The following is a 23022-nucleotide window of genomic DNA, read 5'->3' as shown; positions in this document are numbered from 1 at the left end:
ATTGCTGGTAACTAACAGCTCAAGAGCCTTGAGAGAACTCAGTACTGGAGAAAAAAAAACATGGGCAAAAGTCAGTCACTAAAGAGCAAGTCCAACGAGAATCCCACCACTTCCCAGCTCTAAGGTCACTTCCCAAGGCAAGGGGACGCACGGGAGGAACCAATCCAGGTCCCTGCCAAGGGAAGATACCCAGGGAGAGTGAACGTCAGGATGTCACCAACTGGTGAGGTGACAGGTGCATTTACCAGCATGTATAACATTGACACATGGAAAATCTGCGGTGCAAAAAGCCCCCGACGAAGCTTCAACTCAAATGTCATTTCTGTTCAACTGGGAAAGCACGATGCCTGTCAGCGCCTCTGCCACGGACCCGGGTGCCCACCCAAGTTAAAGGCTCAGAAATATACTCAGCATTAAATAGGATGGATTCACAGCAAATGCTGAGACTCATCAGAGCGATCAGCAACCCCCGACTGCTGAGCTATTCAGAAGGAAAGCGGAAATATTTAGGACTTTCTAAGAATAAAAGCGGAGCATCTGCAAAGCCAGACGTACAACGGGCTGGTGGTGGGATGCAGAGAGAGCTGGTGCAAACCTTTGGCAAACACTCCTCCGAGAAGGAAAACGGCCTGGACTCAGCAGACAGACGCAAGGGATGGCTCAGGATGGACCAGGCAGCTGAAATTCATTCCTGTTCTGCCCGGAGATAGCAAGACTTGGAGCACGCTGGGTTTTCTTTCATATAAAACCCAAAGCGTTGGGAAGGATCTTCTAAGTGCAGTGTCAGGCAGCACCCCTGCCTGTGGTGAAGCGCTCGCAGAAGCAGGATGCTCAGGAGCATCACAGGAGGGGTTGAAGGGGCTCTTCTCACCCAGCGAGCCTCTAACAGAGCACAGACATGCCAGCAAAGCCCTCCCCACACCTACCCAGCATCACCTCTCCGACCCACCCTGCTCTCAGCCCTGGCTTCGCTCCCACCCCTGGGATCACTCCTGCTCAGGAAGCAGAAGATGGTGTGAAGACCCATCAGAGCCTGTGCTGAGGGTGCTTTCCGAGGAAAACTGGAACTTCCCCCTTTCACAGCTGGGTGCTGGGGATGCTGTACAGCCAAGGGATGTGACCAAGGTCACACAAGGAACCCATAGCAAATCAGCAGTGCCTGCAGGCAGGGCAGCATCCCCAGGAGCTGCCCGCCCCTCTGCCCACAGAGGCACAGAGCCGCCGCTCGCTGCCAGCAAGAGATAGGCTCAGATTTATTCAGCATTTAAAGCTTTCCAAAACTGGGCATATAGGCACCCTTTATCTACAAAGCGCAGTAATCAGTGGATGATATTAAGCCATCGGTGTTGGAAAAGACAAGGGGAAATTATTTAGGCAGCTTTGTATCTTCAGAAAGCTGGAATGAAATTTCCTCCCGGCCGTCGCTGGCTTTGCTGTGCTCCGCTGTTGCTCAGGAGCTGCTTTTTAAGCCTCGCGAGTCTCACCGCGTTCGTGGGTGTTGCTTAATTTTAAAAATACTCATTTTAATCAAGCCGAACGGAATAAAAAGAATAGCACTGGAGGGAGCGTGAACCCTGCAGCCTCCTGGATCCATCCACGCTGTGCGTCCCAGCTAGGACACTTGCCTAATGAGACTTTTGAAGCAGCAGCAAGTTCCGCTGAAGAACTGAAAGAAACTAAAGAACTGTCTTTTTAAAAAGTCCTAAAACTTAAAAAAAAACCCAAGTCTTTTCACAGGTGGGTTTGAGTCAGCTTGGCTGTGAGGGAGGCTGCCGAGGGATTTCTTTTAGCCAGCAGGATTCTGCAAGTCAGGGACGTGGCTTGCTCGGGATGCTCTGCTTTGAAGGCTGCGGTAAGGTGGCACAGAGCAGAGAGCATCTGCAGCTGGGAGGGGCTTTGCCAGCCCCGGGTCTCAGCTGATCTTCATCCTCCCAAAGGTCACTTAAAGCATCAAATTGCAAAGCTTGACCCCAGATTTTGAACCCCCCGGAGGTTTGCAATCACGAGTATCAGCTTGATGCAGTTCTGCTCGGAGCAAAGAGCACCTAATTCAGGATTAGCCAGGATGCAGCGGCTCCCCGGGAGGAGGCTCCCGGCTTCCAGGACACTCTCATCCATCCTGGAAAGCATCGAAGAGAGGGGCAGGCTCCTGGGAGGGGGTTTGGTGCGGCTTTCACCGCAGCTCAAAGGGGCTGCAGCTGTGATTGCACATCGGGTAATTGCGTGTACAAATCGGGCACTTACACGGGCAATTACCCCACGGTGCCCCGGCAGCGCAGAGGGCGCCGCACAGCCACGTCTCCAAGGTGCTGTTCCTTGGGGCGAAAGGGATCGATACAGGCAGAGAGAGGGGACGAAAAAACAACATTCATCTCTGCCTCGCTGTTATTTTCTTTCTTCTTTTTTTTTTTTTAAGGGATGAAGGGACCAATACATGGGGAAAGCACAGCCTCTGCCTGCAGTCGCAGCGGGAGGCTGCAGCAGGGACTCCCGTGGGCAGCCCCACACCAGCACTTTCTTCCCCATGTCTGAACCAGGGAGCTGAAACAGTCCCTTAATCAGCCTCGTGCAGCTACACTGCCCTTCAGAAGAGCCCTGCCTGCTCATGAAGCAAAGCAGCGCGGTGAGGTGAAGGCCACGTGCTGGAAGCTTCACCCAAAGTACCCAGCAGGAACCTTGCTCTGGCTGCTGCAGCCACAGAATCGCCCCTCGCCACAGAGGCCACTCTGGTAGCATCACTCTTACCCCAATTTCTGAGCTAAAGAGCTTTTCAGAACCCATCCAGGTTTAGATGGAGCAGGGGACTGCAGCATCCCTTTCTCTCCTGTTACCTACGAAGACAGCAAAGCTTCCTGCAGCGTATTTCATCCTGAAATTCAGTGCTCAAAACCAGGAGGGAGCAAGATATCCTTAAGTGTTGTTTATGAAGGCTTCAGCAGAGCTAACTCTTAAATACAGCCTTCAACAAGGGAGAAAAAATGATAACAAACAGTAGAAGTGTTCAGGAAGCAAAGAAAAAAAAGAAATGGTGTCTCTGTTTCTCAAGAAACCAGCCTGCCAACCACCTCCAGCCCCATCTCGTCTCAAATTGTAAGCAAAATATTCCAGAAGTGCTTAACTTTCTTACAAAGTCTTTTAAGAGGCTTGTTACCATTACAATGAGCAAAGCACAAACAGGACTCTGCAGACTTGGCCAAACAACTGACTGAGCCTGGAGTAACAACAGACCTGCACAACTCAAACACGGGATGATGCACAGCCCTGCTCGGAGGGGAGCAGAAACGCAGGCGCGGATCCAGAGCCCTGCACGACCCTGTGTCTAGAGAAGGCAGAGAGGAACCCTGTAAGGTCTTACAGCACCAAATGATCTGCTGATTTAAAGCCTTTCTCCTGGGAAAACAATCAAACATCTGGGGGTTATGTTGGTTTGGTTGGGGTTTTTTTGGATGAGGATTGTTTAAAGCACAATTCAATCCACAGGGATGCAGAGGCTCAGGTAAGTCCTTATCCGAGCAAAGTCAAAACAAACTGATGTCCTGCAAGCTGGTGGGATTGCAGCAAAGCGGCTGGGGATAGGGATGGCTCCAGCTGAGGAGCGGGTAGATCTCAATCTGTGGTTACCCTCTTTCCACAGACTGATGGGAGAAGAGGTCCCTGCGCCCTGCCTGGCGGAGGGGGAAGCAAAGCGGGTGCTGGGTCCCGGAGGAGCCAGGGAGACAACAAGTCAGGGCTCATCCCCAACCCACAGCTCTGGTTCACCAGCCCAAGCTTTGGTCAGCACTAGACTGTAAACGCTTCTGCATATTTTTGGATGTAAACAAGTGCTCATCCTCAATACATCTGCGTCTTGCCCTGGGAGAGGTTGAAATCATATTGAATGGTCTTTAGAGGGCGAGAGCTGGCTTGCAACGCCTGTTAACCTTCAAACGTTCTCTTAAAAGCCAACTCCCCAAATCCTCTCCTTTAAAATAACACAACTTAATTATGCCATTCATCTTTTTTCTTCTTCCCTTTTCCCCATGCAACTCCGTAACCTACAGCCAAAGCCGTGTTTCACTAAGCTGAGTTCTGATAATACAGTGCTATTCTCATCTCCAGCAAGTTTTACTGTAATTACAGAGATGTGTTGCAGACATTACACACTCTACAATTAGCACTAATTGCATTACATTGTCACAAAGAAGTCATTTACTCTCCATGAGCTCATGAGATTGGTCTGGACAGTTTAACAGAGCTGAGAAGTACTTAATGGCATGCCACGGAAGTGGCCGGCAGCGCGGCAGGAGCAAGCACAGCACCCGAGCGGCTCCCCTAGCCCTCTACAAGCGGCAGATTTGGGGCAAACACGCACAAAAAGGTTTCTCTGCAACATCAACTTCTGTCGGGTTCAGAAATTTCACAAGGAACAGGAAGGATGGAATATTACAAGTTTTGGGGTTGGTTTTTTTTTTTTTTTTGGAAGCCTCTCCTAGACTGGTGGTGGTTGGGAAGGGTTTCTATGGGTGGCATGCCCGTGGGAGCGTACAGCCCTGGCGCAGCACATCCCACGTGCCCCCTGACATTACATGCCTTCCCCACCCCATGCCCCGCAGACACGGTTTGCTGCTTCTCCTCTCCCCCTGCCGTCACTTTCTGCAGCCCATGGGCAACGAAGCAGCAGGGAAAGCAGGAGAGCAGAAGCAACCAGGGGAACCGCCAGGCACTGGGGAGCCCACGCTGTCCTGCTGCTTCCCTCCTCCCATGTCTTGCACAAAAAGCAGAGGAAAAAAGGGGGAAGGCAGGAGCAGAGCTGCTTCGTTGTGGTTGCCAGGGTCACGTGGAAATGGCAGTTTGGGGGTCTCTTCTCCTGTCATTTCACTGGGGAACGCAGCTAAAGCCTTTTTGTGAGGTCTACATAAAAATGTGACACATTTTATCGGGTATCTAGCAGTGGATTTCTGTGGGGATTTGAGAATTGCCCTGGCGCACGCTGTCTTCCAGGCCCACAGCTCAGCTCTGGCCCCTTTCCCCACACCGCACACCCGCTCAGATGCAAGACATCTTCACACTGAGCTCAGCTCATCCCTTACTCCTGCGCTCTGCTGTTAGCACCATGGTCTGGATGCTCGTCGGGGTAATTTGCCCTCTGTGGGAACCGCAGTGCTGCACTCAGGGGCTATCAGTGAAATGTGCCTCCATCAGGTTGGGATTAGACCCTGGAGTGCTTTTTCTCTTATCCTTACAGTGTTCTTTATCCACATCTTGAGTCTGGTAAGAGACTTGGGTCCCTCATTTTTATCTCTGCTATAGCAATGGCTTGTTCCTGCAGCCCCTTCAGCTTTTCCTTCCACTCGGTGCTGCTGGGGATGGCTGAAGGACACGCCAGGATGGCAGCGATGCTCTGAGCAGGATGCAGCGCTCCAGGATGGATGGGCGAGGGCTGGAGGAGAGTGCAAGGGCACAAAAGGGAGCAGAGAAAGCAAGCACTGGGGGAGAGGCTCCGCTTTGTATTTAAATCCAGTTCGATCCTTTGTCAGCTGAATTGGTTTTGACAGAACCCAGATGGGAACAGTTCATGCACGTGCAGGAAAGACCCATCACTTAGCAAGAGGCAAAGCCAACCTGGCAGGAGTCACGGGAGCGGTCAAGCTGCAAGGCTGCAAAAACCCTGCAACAAACAAACGCTTCTGCGCATCAGGGATGTGGGAAAGTGGCTGTACAGAGGGAAGGTCAGTGCCGCTACCCGTGCTCTGCCCGGGAAGGAGGTGACTCCCATACACCCAAAAGCCCGTCCAGGTGCAGTAGTCAGGCAGGAGATTTGACGTTTGCTTAAGCAAACGGCAGCTATATTTTGGTATAAGAATTAAGATGGTTTTTGCTGATGTCCCTCTAGGCCGAGGTTACATCGTGGTGGGGTCTCCACAGAAGCACATCGAGGATAACTCGAGCTACAAAGACTTTGCAAGCTCAACAGGCAAGGCCAGGGCCAGGCTGGGAGGGGAATGCGGCAGCACCCCGGGGTGGCAGAGCTGGAAGCAGCCCAGCACCCACCACCATGCCTCTTTGAGCCTCCCCAGGTGAGATGCCCAGCCTGGCTGGCATCTGGTTGTTTATCACACTTAATTCTAGTATAAGAAATAATAAAGAAGAAGAAAGAAAGAATACACACGGTGGCTTTAGCAGGCTCCAGCCCTTGGCCGTGCTGCTGGTGTTTACAACCCTATCAGAGCTGATCGGACCTGGGGTCCCACCTTGTCCAACATCCCGTCGCTGCAACCCCCAGTGTTGCTCAGACACTTTGAGCCCTCTTCCAACCCCAGGAGCCAGAGGCTTGTGCAACTGGAAAGCACAAGCCTATGGCCTCCGGCAGAAGATGGGTTTACAGGGATGGTTACAGCTCTTGGCCTTTCTGCCCTCCACCTCTGCCTCCAGTCTGAGTCCTGCGCCTCACTGCACCTTTTGGCCTTTGCAGCATCCCATGGCAATGAGCTTCCCCGGCCAAGGATGCACTGGGACACCTGGCATCTCCTTACTGGTTTTACCAAGCCACTGTTTTGGTTCTCACAGCTGTCCGGCATATGTGTGTGCCACAACCCTATAGGGCTGGTGATGGACCATAAGCAAAGCCCACCAAGGCGTTGACCCTTCTTGGGGCACACCAAATCCATGCCAGGTAAAGAGCCCAGCTGGGAGGGTCCCCTGCTCCTTTCCAGGAAAATCCAGTAAATTTGATCTCTACCAAAAGAGGAAAAAACCACTGTTTTCCCAAAGGTCTTTGGGCTCTTGGAGCAGGGAGGGGAGGCGAGGCCGGTGAGCGATTCATGTGTCAAAGAAATTCAGCTCACTGGCCAGGGGCCAGGGACTTTTCATGTGGATTTCCAGCCTCCGCCAGGAGACTCTCGGGTGCTGGAAGAGCCTTTAATTCAAACCAGGTGCCTCTGAAAGGAAAACACTCAAAAAGGCAAACTTGGTCGCTTTCCCTCAAAAAAAAAAAAAAAAAAAAAAGAAGTACAATAATGAGGGCAATCATGCACATTTCAGTGAACTACCCTGCCTGGCACACCGCTGCGTGCTCCCAACTGCCTGCTTGGCTGCCATCTCACCTGATGGAAACCGAAACCACCGGTGGGGCTGGAGGGAGAAGAGCCGAGCCCAGCGCCTGGTGAGGAGCCCCGGAGCACAGGCTGGCCAAAATCCACCACAAACAGCTTTTGTTGCCCTGCCCTGCTCTCTTCCACAAGCTATGGAGAAGACCGGACGGACTGCTGCGGTCCAGGCGGTGATGCCCGCTGCAGAGCCAGGATGGACAATGCCAACGGCACTGGGGCCCAGCAAGCCCCCAGCCTTCACCAATGCAAACCAGCTGCTCCCCTAAATCCAACGCTGACCAAGGGATGCCATCAATAAAACAACGGAGAAGCACTAGGAGAGGGGGACCCGCCACGCTGGGCTTACCCTGCGATGACAATGAAGAAGTCCAGGCGGTTCCATGTGTCTCCCAAGTAGCATTTCTTCCCAAAAATGCCCAGCGCAATCATCTTGACGATCATTTCCACAGCAAAGAAGGCAAAGATGAAATCGTCAAAGCTCTGCAAAAGAAAGGAAGGGAGGAGGGATGCTCCTGCATTACCACACGCTTGCACTGGGGGAGGAAATTAGAGACATGAATCCAACAAGGTCTCCTCTCACACCACCAAGAGCTAAAATCCCTGGGCACTGAGAGCAGCCCTGTGTCTTCCCCCAACCCAGACTGGCCAACAGCACCCACAGTGCTAGGATAAAGGGACAAGTATATTTTGGGCTCTGCTTTCACTATAAACTAGATGGTTAACCCTCCCCAAGCACTCCAAGCAAGGCTTGGCTACACTGAGGCTGGCACAGCCTGGCAGGGGCTTTGCCTGATGACACCATTCGCACACATCTGAGCACCAAAATCAGCATTTTTTAAGTGCTGGTGTGACAGCCAGGGCAGGCAGGACCCAGCCACCCCAGGGCACGAGGCCACCTCCACTCTGGCTGGAGCCAGCTCTGCCACAGCTTGGTCCTTCCCGCTCCCCATCAACCCGGGGCCGCCGTTAAGCTAAAAGCAGGGGCCGGGCCATACCTGGAGGATCCTGCAGCGTGGCGAGTCGCAGGCGATGTCCTCGCAGGGGTGGAACATGCCCAGTGTCACGCAGTTGAGCAGGATCACCAGCATGCTCACCCTCTCGAACCACCTGCACGGCACCCCGTCAAGGAAGCCACGGACCCAGAGGAGCATCCGCAAGCAGTCACCGCTGAATCAGAAAGGTTATTCTGGTCTTTAAGACAAGGCACGTGCCAGCTTCTCTGGGTTAGACCTTATCTGGTTTTGCATGGACAGCCTGCCTGCTGTTTAGATACCTGCACAGTAAACCGACAGCGTGCTCTCCCCACGCTGACATCAGTGGCTACAGCTAATGTGAAAACTGCCATAAAATGAAGTTGCATAGCGAGAGTGCTGATGTGATGGATTAAAAAAGTCAAATTAAAGGAACGATATAAACTTTTAGGGGAAAAAAAAAAAAAAAAAACCACGCCATTAATTTATTCTCCTGGCATTTTACAGAAAAGCACTTTAACATTACAATTTTCTATTAACCATGTCATGGCTTATCCCAGGGGCGTTTTCCTGAAGTCACTGCTTGAGCTTTTCATTCCCAGTCCAAATTAAGACTGTCAAAACCATTAACCGACTGCCTAAAAGCCTTTAAGACTGTGAGGGCCAGCAGAGCCCATCCCCTACCCTGACTGCTGTCTCTTGGAGCAATTTTTAAGAGCTTTGCTGCCAGGACAGACTTCAGAGGCTGTTACTTTTGGGGCAGAATAAAGTGTGCTGCTGCAGCAAAGCCTCATAGAGACAGTTCAAACCTGGTACCAAATTTTTTGCATTCTTCTGGGTGGCATTTCCAGCCAGCTCCTGACTGCCAGGAGCATAGAGGTGCAATATCCAGGAGCCGGTGCAACGCAGCGCTGGGGTTGTCTTCCAGCCTAACATGGAAAACAGCCCATCGGCTGCCACAACCCGCAGCCAGCCGAGGCCACGCTCCTGCCTGGGCGCAGGCAGCCGCTTCCAGGCTCTAGGAAAATAAGCACGACCCTTGCCAGACAAGGGCTTTCACTGCAACGCGGTAGCGGGTGGTGTTTGGGAGCCCGTGCTGTAGCGTTATCTGGCTGGGGAAGATGAAGGTGAGGATGAATCAGCAGATGCCTCCCTGCCGGGCACGAGGGGCTGGAGCTGGCAGCTCCTGCCACCCATCCTGGGCGAATTCCTGGGAAATCACATGGGGCTGAGTCACGGCTTGGTCGTCGGCAATCTGGATCTTTTAATCGGAAGAAGTGTTTACAAGGTATCAGGATAGACGTTCCAACTGTCAGGTTGGGGATACGGGCTGCGAACATTTAGCCCAAATATAGTCCTGCGGGGGCAGGCACGGAGGGCAGCCGGAGGAGGGGGCAGCAGCTGTGGGGGATCCGCAGGTGTTTCCCCGCCTGCGGGGCTGGAAAGCACCCGCCTGCAGAGCCAGCCGTGCCCACGGCTCTGCCAGCAAGGAACTGCAAAGCCCTCGAGAACATAAAGCCTTGACAGGCGTGAGAGGTGGGCCCGTGCAAACCTCATGAAGTTCAGCAAGGCCAAGTGTGAGGTCCTGCACCTGGGTCAGGGCAATCCCAAGCACAGACACAGGCTGGACCGAGAATGGATCAAGAGCAGCCCTGCAGAAAAGGACTCGGCAGTTCTGGGGGATGAAAGGCTGAGCATGACCCAGCAATGTGTGCTCACAGCCCAGAAAGCCAACTGCATCCTGGGCTGCATCAAAAGAAACATGGCCAGAAGATCGAGGGAGGGGATCCTCCATCTCTGCTCTGGTGAGACCCCACCTGCAGTGCTGCATCCAGCTCTGGGGCCCCCAGCACAAGACAGACATGGACCTGCTCGAGCGGGTCCAGAGGAGGCCATGAAGATGCTCAGGGAGCTGGAGCACCTCCCCTGTGAGGACAGGCTGGGAGAATTGGGGTTGTTCAGCCTGGAGAAGAGAAGGCTCCGGGGAGACCTTACAGCAGCTTTCAGTGCTGAAAGGGGGCTGCAGGAAAGGTGGGGAGGGATCCTGATCAGTGAGAGTGGTGATAGGATGAGGGGTAACGGTTTCAAACAGAAGGAAGGTAGATTTAGATTAGATATTAGGAAGAAATTCTCCACTGTGAGGGTGCTGAGACACAGGCCCAGGTTGCCCAGAGCAGCTGTGGCTGCCCCCTCCCTGGCAGGGCTCAAGGCCAGGCTGGATGGGGCTGGGAGCAACCTGGTCTGGTGGAAGGTGTCCCTGCCCACGGCAGGGGGTTGGAACTGGATGGTCTTTAAGGTGCCTTCCAACCCAAACTTTTCTGTGATTCTATTACAAATTTTTTAAAAAAACCTGTAAGATCCCAAACAGGTGACAGAACAAGTGTGTGTCTGCAAAGGCTGTGCAAGATATTCAGCAGGGAAGTGAGGAGCCTTGGCAGTAGCCTGCTTGGTTGGGTCAAAACCTGCAAAGACAGATGGCTGCTTCCCCAGACAGGCAAAGCTTCATGCAAATTCTTTCATGGCAGTGGAGAAGACCCTGCACTGGGCCTCGCTTTCCTCCACGGGCTCCATCTCAGCTGGGCACGGGACCTGGGTGACGCGTTTGCCACAGCGTGCAGCTGCTTGGTGCTGGCTGGGGACCGCAAGTTCCCGAGCGAGGGGAGACAGGCGCACAACCGTGACGTGCATCTGCTCGGAGCCACTCTGACCTCACCTCCTCCCTCTCCAAGACCTAGAGCAGCCCTAACGTCTACGCAGGGCAGCTGAGCAGATCCAAGCTCACCGCAGCCCCGTGTCCAGCGCAAAGGGCTGAGCCGTGGCTGAAATGGGAGGAACAGCACAGGATGGAACCGCAGGCACCCACCCTGTCCTCCCTCCGGCACACCACAGACAGCAAAGCCGTGGGCGCCCCTCGATGCTCAGCAGCACAGCAGCACCAGTGACTAACTGCAAGCAGAGGGCAGCCAGGAGAGCGCAGCCCCCCAAGAACCACAACCTGCTGCACACCAGGCGCGAGGGGACCAGCGCCAGAGCTGCACCCACCGCAGGGTCCCCTGCAGGCAGGCAGCAGCCCCCACCTGCCCAAACACCCAGAGCTCCAACACCCCCCTCTTGGCGCAGGTGCTGGCACAGGCACGGCCCCCCCCACGCCTCCCTCCCCAGCAAGGCGATGGCAAATGCCCTCCTGTCCCGTCCCCCCCAGCTCTGTCCATGCCCTGCCCTCCCACCCCACGCTCCCCACACCCCAACTCCCCTTGCAGAAGCAAACCTCCCGCAGGCAGGAAAACAGCCTGGGGAAGGGGGGCACCCTGGGAGCGGGAGAGGATTTTATTAGCTGATGGCAGGGGTTTTTTTCTCCCCAGCTTTAAGCACAGACCCACTTATCAGCATATCGCTCCCTGAAGCAAATACATTTCGGTCCAATATAACACTTCACCCTGATTAAATATTCCCGGGACAGGGACCCTGGCGGTGCTGAGGGCGGTATGCTAATGTGCAGCTGATAGATCAGAAGGCTGGGGGGGGGATATTTTATTTTTTTGCCCTTTTTTTTTTTTTTTTTCCAGCTGAATGAAACTTCAAGCTCTTTCTTCTGCTAATGGGATTTTCAGAGGCACACAAAGTGCTGATGGCTATGGCTTTGTACCGACCCTCCTTTGAGAGGCTGACAAAGGGAAACTCTTCAATTAGCAAGAGCAGAAGGTGCTTTATTGAATGCCGCTCGCTGCTGCTGCGTGGGCAGCGAAGGGGCAAAGGGGCTTTGGGAAGCACCAGAGACAGTGCTGGTCCTTGGCCAGCAGCTACGGTGAGCAGGAGGTAAACGCTCGGGGCAAGGGGCAGCGGTGGCATGGCCGGTGGGTCTGGCCCCACTGCCACCTCTGAGCTCACGAGCTGAGCCCGCTCTTAGTATTGCATGAGAGAAATATTCACCAGGAGCGGAGCTGGTCCTGCCCCCTCGTCACACTGAGCAGGGGGGACACATAGGGCTGACGCTTAAAAGAAATGAATAATGGGGTTCAGGCGCAAGCAGCAGGTAATCACCCCATCCGCTCCACCCCACGGGTGTCAGAGGAAGAGTCCCCACTTTTCACAGTCACCTGCTCACCCCGGCTTATTCTTAAAAGTCCACATTTTTACCATCAACTTGGTCAAGACAGACAGTTGAAACGCTCACAGATTCTTTTCCATTGCAAAAATCTGTTTCTGCCACACAGAAATACCCAGGCACACTTTTGTTGTAACCCAACTCTTGAATTCATAAGACAACGAGCACCAAAAAAAAAAAAAAAAAAGAAAAAAGAAAAAAGAAAATATCCAGAAGTCAGTCACTTGCTATGAGCGGGAACCTCGGCACAGAGCAAGAGCTCTCAGCCCCCTTCCCACCACGAGCGATCCCCGTGCTACACGCCCGCACTCGGCACAAGCTGACCTTTCATAATTAAGAGGCAAGAGCCCCAGATTCAATTAGCCAGCACTACCCAGCTTAATACAATCAAAAGAGAAAGATATTGCATTATGCTTGCTATGATTTGGTTGCAGAAGTTTGGATCAAATTCACCAGCAAGTGAATTAAATGGGAAGCCATTGCTCAAGGGCAGTGGCAACCAAGAGGACAGCAGGCACGATGCTTGGTCCAGCAGCAGCCTGGGCTCTCTCCGTCGAGCCGGAGCACACACACCGCTCCCGTGTGCTCTTTGGCTTGGAGATGGGGAGAGCAGGCAGCACCGTGCCGCAGCAGTGCCCATCCCCAGAGACGGTGGTCCCTTCCCCAGGGGGGCTGGGTACCCATGCCAGTGGCTGAGCCAGGAACGGAGGGCAACATTTGGTGATGCTCTACAGGGACACACGCTCTTCCATGGGATTAATATTTATTTCTTCCCTTGGTGCTCTGCTATTCCCAAGCAGCTTCTGCCATTCCACCTCTCTTCCTGCCCTGCATCCCTCTCTCTCCTCTCCAGCTCCTTCCCCGACCCTCTCTCCTCCAGCTCTCACACTCCAGCAAAGCACAGGCTCCAAGGCAACAGGCATCCATCCTGCCATCGCCAGCAGATGGGGTGGGGACCCCCCGAAAGCACAGCCAGCACCATGGGGAGCAGGGCTCCACAGGCAGCCCCACACCAGGGGCTGCAAGCTTGTACCCTGCAACAAAACCCAACCACAGAAATGCCTTGAACTGCCCGGATCCAGCTAGGTGACACCTCGGCTCGGCTCTGCCACCTGTTTTCTGGGGCAAGGAGAGGTCGTTCAGATCCGTGGGCTATGGCCACGGCCACAACCGAGTCCCCCATCACCACACGCAGTCATTTCTCTCGTGCCAGGCAAAGCTTTCGCTCTCCGGGACAGCAGCTGGTATTTGACAAATGTGCAGCGAGCGCTGGCGAGGCCTGGAAATTTTTGTGCAAATGTGATGTGAAAATTGGGTTGAAGTGACAGCCTTTCCCTGCAGTGTCACCGAGTCCCACCAGCTTAGGAATGACACTGGGATAAGCTGCAGACGTTAATGAGAGCGGAGTTTTAGGCTTCATTCATATCATCAACTCCAGAAATAGCCCCTTTGACAGGAGCATAATGGGACTTCCAGGGTCTGGCCTTTGGGGGGGGGGCGGGAGGAGGTAGGGACTGAAATCCTAAAACATTAATTCAGGCCGTTTGCAAGGGAAGTTGAAAGTCCTCAGAATTAATCTGCCTCACGGATGAAAATAATAAACTCTTCCCAGCTTCGCCACCAACTGCACCAGGCCAACAGGAAAAGGCTCTTCATGTCATGCCCAGTCAAAAGGTTATAAGATTCCCATCACAACCCTGGATACCTAATTGGATTTTTTTCCCCCACCATATTCCTTTGAAAGAAAAACCGGCACCTATCTTTTGCATTCAGCATTGGCAGGAAGCCTTTGCATCCCCTGGGATGCTGCATGCCAGAGGTGTTCTCAGAGCACCTTTACCCGGTGAATCCTCTTGCCTGGCTTCCAGCCGAGCACTGGCAGGGATCTGCCCCCGGCGTGATCCCGACATGGTCTCTACCCCGCAGGTTTGCCCTCCCAGGCGCTTTTCCAGACGTGGTACCTCCCCTCCCTCCAGGGAATGCAAGCGCAGGACGAAGGAGGGAAGATGCGGCAGGTTGGCAGCCCTTCCTGCAGCATCGCGGCACCGCACCGGCAGCCAAACGGCTTTTTTCCCGGCGGGGTGGATAACCCACAGTGGGCACAGCAGCCCCAGGCACGCTCATCGCATGCGAGCGATGGAGCATGCTCCTCCTGCCCTGCGGTCCGCAGGGATTCATGCCAGGCGAGCCCGTTCCTGGAAAGCAAAGCCAAAGGCACTCCAGTGGGGCTGCAGCAAAGGGGTTTAAAAATTCAAACGTTACTCAGAGACCATTTACACTACGTGCCCGACGCCTGCCCCGTCCCGGGTCACCGCATCTGACCACCCGAGCGCACGCTGCCGGGAGCCAACAACGACCCCGCTGAGCCCAGCGTAACCTTGACATCCCCATCCACAGGCTCTGAGCTGGGAAAAAGCCAGGCAGGGAGCATCCCTGCCTCCTCACTGCTCTGCAGCTCTTCAAAACCGCTTCCCTCACAGCGCAGACCGACCCAGGAGGTTATTTTAATTCATGCAGCTTCACAATTAAACCTGGGAAACCGAACCAGGGTGTTTATTCATGCCAGTGTTTTTGGAAATTTCATCTCTAATTTATCTTCTCTTGCAGATGTTCAAGGGGATGCAAAGGCAGCTCCTTCCCTCTGCCATGAAACGGCCGCACTCTGCAGGACTGTGGGGCCACGGCCACCCAACGGTCCCCAAAGGCACCACAGCGACTGCAAAGCCCAAAAGTAGAGGAAAAAGGGGATTTGGGAGAGTAATCATCTCAATCATCTTCTCGTTTTGCTCTCAAAGATTTAAAAACTGCACTGTCGGCTGCAGGCAGGAGATGCTCTCCTCTGCCTCGGAAACGCAGCCGCCTCTCAAGGGGGGTGTAGGATTTGCTCAGCAGCGCGGAGGAACCCTGCTCAGCCACCCAGGTGATGAAGCAAAGAATGATGCTGTATTTAGTGGGGATGAAGCTTGATAAAAAAAGATGTTTTGTCAAAAAAAAAGAAAACCCAACCTCTGACAAGGTTCTTATTTGCCTTATTGTTTCAGAATTGCTTCCCCATAACCTTCTAGATTCGTACTTTAAGGTTTTTTCCCCAGCAACCAAAAGGGTTTAAAATCTTATTGCTTAAAGAGAGAGAGGAAAAAAAAAGAAGATAAAAAAAAATCCTGCAAGCTGAGTGTCTTGCATAATCTCCAAACTTCAGGAGCTGGAGCTTTTAAGAAGAGCCCTACATATCACTTGCAATTAACTCCTGAGCAGGGAGGGCTCGGCTGCTGGCAGCCTGGCCTTGGGACCAGGATCTGTGAGGATGGGTGCTTTAAAAAAAATAAAATAAAATAAAATGTCAAGCGAGAGCACTTTAGGCTGAATTTATTCTGGCTTCTAATCCCAGTCCTTCCTCCTTAAATCTGTCCTGGCATCACAGAGCAGAGACCAAAAAACCAGCCCAAAATCAGACTTGTGCGAAGGGCAGGGTCAGTGCATGGCCCCCAGCCCCTGGGCAAGTAGGATGGGTCGGGCTAAAAGCCCTGCAGGGCCAGAGATCACCAGCTGTTTCACCAACTGATGCCAAATGCTGGGACCCCGACCCTCGCCGCCCTGCCTCGCCCAAAGGGAAGAGGGGAGAAGAAGCAGGTGAAGGCTCGCTCACGCAGCAGGAGCTCAGATCCCCCCTGCGACCTCCCTCTCCCACTGGTTTAGCACCTTCTGCCGACATTTGGGCAGCTCAGGGACAGGCTCTCCTCCTGCTCACCCCACCAAAGCGGGGCTGCAGAGGTGGGACTGGGCCCTGGCACATGCGTGCCTGTCCCCATCCTCCTCCTGGCTCCCAGCTCAGCCTCCACACCAGCCATCACCTCCCATGCCGGAGCCCCGGGGATGTGCTCCCTCCCAGCAGCTCGCACGTGGCAGTAATGAAAATGTTGTTGTGAGCAGTAAAATCACTAATGGACCCCTCCTCTGCAGGAGGGACCCAGGGTTACCAGTTAAAGTACACTAAATACGCCAAAGCTGCTGCTGGTGCTTGATAATGTATTTAAGACCTTTTTTCCCCACCACGCCTGAAGCAGCGCAGAGTGGATGGACACTTAACCCCCAAATACATATATTTTTAAACTCACTCACTGTAAACTGTCCCTTAATAGTGCTTGCCCTTCAAGCTCGGCAGAGCAGAAGAGCGGCGGTGCTGGCTGCTCACCGGGAGGCGTCCGCAACGCCCAGCGGTGCCACCCGCTCCTGACGCACAGCCCCAGCCGTGGTCCGGGGCAGAGGAGCACCCACGGAAACCCAGGGAAATGCTGCAACACGGGGAGATGCATCTTCCCCTCACGCTCACGCAGAAAGGCAGCTCGTGCCGAGTTGCCAGAGACTCCTCTCTCTCACTAAGAGACTCGGGATATTTGGGATACTATGAAGTTTCTACAGTCCCTGACGGGGCTTGCTGCATTACTCAAGACAAAAACTGTTATGCAAGGCTTCCTAAACAAGTTGCAGTGAAATCTTTGTAACATCCTACACCGACACATAGTTGGGATATGTCACATATTTGTCTTATTTTGTTCCTTCTTTGTCCTTTTTTTAGTCTCCTTCTACTTTTTTCCCCCTTGGAAGTACGCTGGTTCCCATGGAAACAGTGATGTTATGGGTATGGACAGAGCTTCAGTGACGTCCACAAGTTCAGTATAAAAGCGGATTTATGTAACAGTTGGTGAAATGAAGGAATTGAAGAGATGGCTCTGTGTCACCACACATGTGGCTTCGGTGCTGCCGTGCCAGGGCTGCTGCACTGGTCAGGCGGGTTCACACCGAAGCAGAGGAGAGAATGAGAAGGCAGAGCAGAGAGGAGATCCTAGATGCATGGGAAGGTGGATCAGGATGAAACTTGCCCTAAACATACGCATATATAAAAACCCCCTTTTATCTATATTTATATTTTTGTATTTATATATTCATAGATTTCCTTGGAGAGCATCTCTCGCCCTTCGCTGCTGGAGCAGAAGGCAGATGGGGGACCAGGGTACTGAACCTGGGCACAGAAAACCTCCTCCCTGCGCTCACCTGGGAGCTGCAGAAAGGCAGCCGGGTCCTCACTGCTGCCCCAGCCCCAGAAGCCAGCCAGGACAGAGGCCACGGAGCCGCGAGCCTGCCCCAGCACTGGCAGACAGTGCCCATCTCCCCGGGCAGGGAAGGAGATGCCCTCTGAGCCAGACCTCCCCGAACGGCGAAGGAGAGCATCTCTGGGAGGCTCCTGCAGGCTTCAAAACCTGAGCAAAACAGGCACGTTTACTCTTTTTTTGAGAGTCTGTGATTTAAATCCCTTCCTAGGGCAGCGCACAGATGGAGGGGATGTCTCTCCTCCTCCATCGGTCCCCAAGGAAGAAGCCCGAACAGCTTCCAAAATGAGACATCGCCATGCCCAAAGACACACCACCTTGAACCACCCCCCCCCCCTCTCCCCGCTGAGGCTTTGCTGGCAGGCACTGCACCACACGGAGCCAAAACCCCCCAAAAATCAATGTATTAATAAAGCCGGGGAAGCGACAGGCTGATTATAGCCCCGCTCCATCCCAGGGACGTGCTGGCGAGAACAAGCTTGTGCTAATTGTCCTGGCAGCTCCTCTGCTTCCCTTACCATCCCTGACATGCTCTGGGAAGCCTTGACAGGCTCTCTGCTCCCACTGCCACTGGCTTAACCCCCCTTGGCCAGGAAAACCAGCACACGTCCCTGTGGAGCTGAAATATTCCCCATGAGCATCAGCACCCTGCCCGGCACAGGTGGTGCGGGCTCTCTGCCTCCCTCCGCACCCCTCTCCCCTGGGACCACTCTCTCCCTGCCCAGCCTCATCCCACGGCAGGACGCAGCCCCCCTCGGCCCCCCGAGCCCCGTCAGCCGCCAGCACAGGCTCAAACTCAATCCCAGACTATTAAATAAACAGGAGGCGAGCGCATGAAAGATTCATCTGGGGCAGGGGATGTCAGCAGCTGCAGGGGGGAGCACAGGAGACGGGACAGCTCTGCAGGGTCAACAGCAGCTGCTGATGAATTCAGCGCTTTCCCTGAGCGCCCGAACAAGCGGGCAGCAGGCTGGCACTGGGATGCGGTAACCAAGGGAGGACCACAAAACCCAGCGAACCCGGGGAGAGGCGGCAATTACAGCCCGTCCTCGCGTTCGCTGCGGCGAGCCCAGCTGGAGCTCGGGCAGAGGAGAGGGAATTCCCTCTGCTGACTGAGGGCCAGGGAAACCTCAGAGGGAAGAGCTGTTAGCAAGGAGCTGGGATGCGAGCAAGCCGAACAAATCAGCTCCATCTCCATCCGAGACGCACGACCGGTTTCTACCCCCGCGCCCCTCCCACAGCCCATTCCCATCCATCTGCAGACACCCAGGAGAGGGATGCTCGCAGGCGAGGGATGCTCGCGGGTGGGATTTGAGAGCCGGGGAGCATCCCACCCTGCGGCACGGCGCAGCCCTCGCCCAGCAGACTCCGCAGCTGCCAGACCCACAAAAACACTAGCAAGATCTCCAGAAAGGCGAGCAGGCACGGGGCATTTCAAAATACCCTTCCATCTGCTCTCCTCCACCAAGCAGGGAAACGTGTCCATCACACTAAGACAAACACCTTCCAAGGCCTTTAGAGAAGCTTTAACTCTGGGTTTTGCCCATTTCCACTCTACAAATGGGCAGCTTCGGGCTCAGCAGAGGAAGAGAGTCTACCCTGGGCAGACACAGTGCAATTCCTGGCTGCACTGGCTCCAGGATGAGCTGAAAGCACCTGGCTCCCAGCCACATCTGCTGCAGCTGGGCCCTTCTCATTCCCCAGCCCAGTATTTTAGTTGCAGAAGGGTACGAGCTCAAAGCCTCTGAGGAAACCTGGCCAAAGCTCGGAGGACAAATCTGAGGACAAACGCAGCATCATTTTAACCTTATGGACCAAGGCAGGGCAGAAGGGCTAGAGGGACCAGTACCGCTGCTTCTGAAGGGTGCAGAAGGCTTAACACCAGGTAAAGCAGAGTTGGGGGGGGCACAGAGCCCAGGTCCCCATACCTTCTCCCTTCCCCTCCACTGGCACCAGTACCCTGCCCTAACCTGGGGACACTGGCCAGGGGGATTCCCAGGAGCTTCTCAGGGCAATGTCGGAGTTGCTGTGACAGAAAGGATAACCAAGGCGACAGCCTCCTCTGGGGCACACCCTCCTCCAGGCACCAACGGGAGCTGTGCCCGATCACCAGAGAACCCAGCCCTTCCCATCTAACGGCCTGCATTAGCTAACGCTGGGTATAACTTGCCATGCAAAGCTTTGCTGAAGAAATACAGTTTTGGGGTGATTCAAACTACCCACCAATTTTTGTGTATTTTTTCTTACCTGGCTTCAAGTTGGGAGTAAAAAAATATTAAAAGAAATCATGTTTACAAAGTCTGAATACGATGATGATTTTCCCACTGGCCTGCTTCAGTGTCTCACTTAGAAACAGAGCCAACATTTCCTTTCTAAAAAGACATGAACGTAAAATACAGGGGGGGGGGGTTTGCAGGTTAAGAACTTAATTAGATAGGAATCATCTCACCCACTTCGGATTTTGAAGTCCATCATGAAAAATAAAATAAGAAAAACTGCTTTTCAGGGTAAGCAGCACAGAGCTTTCACAACACGGATGAGCATTAAGAAGGCCACTCTGCAGGTGGGGAAACGGAGGTCAAGGCCACCCCACCCCCCAACCCACTGCCTTTTCCCCTGTATGGAAGAGGTTGCTCCTGCCTGTGGCACGCAGGGAAGGAGCAGCCAGTTGATGACTGCAGCGGGTGACGCTCAAGGAGAGGATCTCCAGGAGATGCTCAAGGCACGAGCTGTGCCCATGCTGGCGCGCCTGACTCAGTCGCGAGGTGTCTACAAGTAACGTTCGTCTGCGTGAACTGAAACATCTTGACGCCACGTCAAAATACCGCAGTGACTAAATGTGACTAAAAGCCGTCACGGGCGCAGGGTTTGTGTGGAACGACTGGGTGCAGCGAGCCAATCTCCCCAGGGCTGAGCCGTCGTGGGGAGAGGGAGCTGGAGCAGGCTGGGGGGCTCGGGCAAGGCTTGCTCCCCGGAGCCTGCCCACGCGCTTGGTCTGACTGTTCCCTGCCTGCAAATCCATGGCTGGGAAATCACGGATGAGCATCTCACTAGCAAAGGAGGAGGAAGGTGGCAGAAGGAGGAAGAGGTAGGAAGATAGGGTCAGGACGGTGCTCAGCGTACCCTGCTGTGGAGCTGAGCTCTGCTGTGGCACTTGCAGGGACACGGTAGAAGATGCCACCCCAAAATGTCTCCCAGCCTTGCGCGTCCACAAAGCTGCAGCCCAGCCCAAAACGGGGCAAGACCAGCTTAGAAGTAGGACCCACCCCACGAGATCCAGCCCAAACCCTGGGCTGAGCTCAGACGCGATGTTCTACGCATGCCACATCCCGCTGCCTGCTGCTAACGTCCAAAAAAACTACAGGTAGACAGGGAGGGAAGATGTACAACCCCAAGAAGCAAGCAGGGGCTCCACAGCAGGGTTTGCATGATGGAAGTTAGATGAAATATCTCAAGTCCTAGGAAAGCTCACCAAAAAAAAAAGGGCTGTTTTGTAGAGGTCTATGGACTCTGCTTGCAGGGATGGCACAGCCCTGCTGGGTTCTCCACCCCTGAAGAGTTACAAGAGGAGGTGACGGTGAGGATGGCGGTGCCACTGCAGGAGATGCTGGAGGACCTGCATCCTGCCCTGCCAGCTGCTTGGCCAGAGAAGGGCCTGGAGCCAGCCAGGTTTGCACCTGCATCCCCCACCCCTGTAACGCCCTCCGGCTTCCCCGGGCACCCAGGTTGCCTCCAGAGGTAGCCCAGATTTATGTTCTTCATAATTCCAGCATTTCCAGAGGAAACAGGCCAGTCCAGCCTCCCCTCCAGGTGAGGAAAGCCAAGGAGGAGGAGGAAGCACGGCTGGCAGCAAGGGCAGCTGCCCGCCTTCCCAACAGGCAGGGCGCAGGCAGCACTTGTGAGCTTCCCGGGGGTTTGGGGCATCGCACCGGTTTGGTGCTTTCAGCTTCAGTGACAGCGTGTTGACGTTTCCTTGCCGAGACGGGAAGGGGGGTGTGCACGGGGCTGGCTGCCTGCCCGGCGGTGGCAGGGAAGGGGACAGGAGGGGACACGGCATCACTGCACAGCGTGGCCATTGGCTGGGGGTGCTCACCCCGCTCCCAGCATTTGTAGATCCTCCTGGGGACCCCAAAGCACAGCTAACACAGCAAGGGTGCTTCTCTTACGAAGGATCAGGAGACAAGTTCGCTGGGGTGCAAGCACACGGCGTAGCACCCACGGGGCTGAGGGGTGCAGAAGACCCACAGGGGGAACGACCGAGGTGCTGACGCTCCACGGTGCTGCCGGTGGGGATCTGGCCAGTGCCCTCCACCCGGCATGACACAAGTGGGAGCCTATTAACCACAAACCACCCCATTTAATTAGCGTCAGGCTTCAACAGCGGCTGACAAAAGCCAGGAGGCTCAGAGAGCAGATAGCACGTCACCTGTGATGCCTCGGAGAGACTCCAGAGCAGCAGCAAGGGCCTGACTCTGACCCACACGGCTCCTCCTGTGCCAACAGCACCGACGGCGTGATGCCACCGGAGACAAACCGCAACAAAGGGAGAGCAGGGACCGAGCTGCTGCCGCCGCCTTCTAGTGCCTGTCACCAGTGTCACAACCTGGTATTTAAAACGGATTTATTCCATTCATTCATTCTGGCAGAATAAGCCTTGGAGGGTGCTGGGCTCCCACTGTCCCACTCGGTGTCGGAGAGAAACTAAGAGAGATCCCAGCAGCCGCAGAGGCTCAATTTCCCAATCCCTTCCAAACCTCATCTTTGCTGCGATGGCTGGGAACAAGGTCAGTCTGAGTCCATTTGGGCAGAAATTGTCACCATGGGTGTCTGCATCCTGCTGAGAGCCCCGCCGAGGGACTGGGCACTTTTGGTGCGGGTGACCTGACCCTCACCATTGGCAACCACTGGGCTGGGACAGAGGTGGGAAACGCTCTGGCACTCAGCCCCCGGTAAGAAGCTCCCCATCCTTTCCTCTCCAAAACCTTTAGTAAACCAAATCCAGACCCAGCAGCAAGGTAAGCCCTGCTCCCGCAGCCGGATCGGGCCCCACGCACCGCTGTGTTCTGGCACAGCCTCAGGCTGCTCTGGAAAAGCCCCAGCCAGGGCATTTGGCCACTTCAGGAGCCTTAAATCAAATGATTTCTAACGCTTCTGAGCTTCCCAAAAGCTTTGTGAAAAAATGCACCAAAACCCCCAGGTTCCCGCTCTCCTGCACATCACCCAAGCCTCGCTCGCTTCGGCTTGGGAAAAGCAACGAGGACAACCTCTGCCAACCCAAAATACCCTTAGAGTTGTTCGGTCCCAGCCCATTCCATCATCTCCTCACTGGGAACCAGTGGCCGACACCACTTGCTGCAGAGCACACAACCAGTTTAAAAGTCACAGAGAGTCCTGATATTCAGCGACACCCCCCCATCCCAGCATATAATTATGGATTCAAGGTGCAAAACTCAGCTCCAACCACCCACAAGGCTTACCAGGCGGGAGAGAGGACACAGCACAAAGCCAGCCCTTTAGTTTGGCACACCAGAAACACAATGGCCATTCCTAAGATCCAGGTCTGGACTCCAATCTCAGAATTTCTTTCTTTTTTTTTTTCTTTTTCTGCCCCCCTCTCTAGATGTGACTCATCCTTAGGCGGCATCTCCAGCCAGCACGCTGCTCCCGATGAGCTGCTATTGATTTACTCCATGTGCAGACAAACTTACTGGGGAATAAGGGCGCCTTGTTCCTGTTCCAGGATCCGCGTG

The 23022-nt window shown here is 54.3% G+C and overlaps 1 protein-coding gene across 2 annotated transcripts in view; it reads right to left on the bottom strand.

Annotated features, from left to right (window-relative positions):
* Window positions 1-23022, bottom strand: part of CACNA1G (calcium voltage-gated channel subunit alpha1 G) — a 149511-nt gene that overhangs the window by 92791 nt on the left and 33698 nt on the right. For both annotated transcript variants that reach the window (XM_086473787.1, XM_086473788.1), the window contains exons 2-3: window positions 8084-8195; window positions 7435-7568 (exon numbers count right to left, since the gene is read on the bottom strand). In XM_086473787.1, the coding sequence (XP_086329913.1) occupies window positions 7435-7568; window positions 8084-8195 (246 nt within the window). The remainder of the gene's footprint in view (window positions 1-7434; window positions 7569-8083; window positions 8196-23022) is intronic.

This window comes from Leptosomus discolor, chromosome 15 (assembly GCF_034619465.1).
Source record: "Leptosomus discolor isolate bLepDis1 chromosome 15, bLepDis1.hap2, whole genome shotgun sequence".
Classification (NCBI taxonomy): Eukaryota; Metazoa; Chordata; class Aves; order Leptosomiformes; family Leptosomidae; genus Leptosomus; species Leptosomus discolor.
Note: the sequence above shows the minus strand (reverse complement) of the source record. Positions and strands in the feature narration are given on the sequence as shown.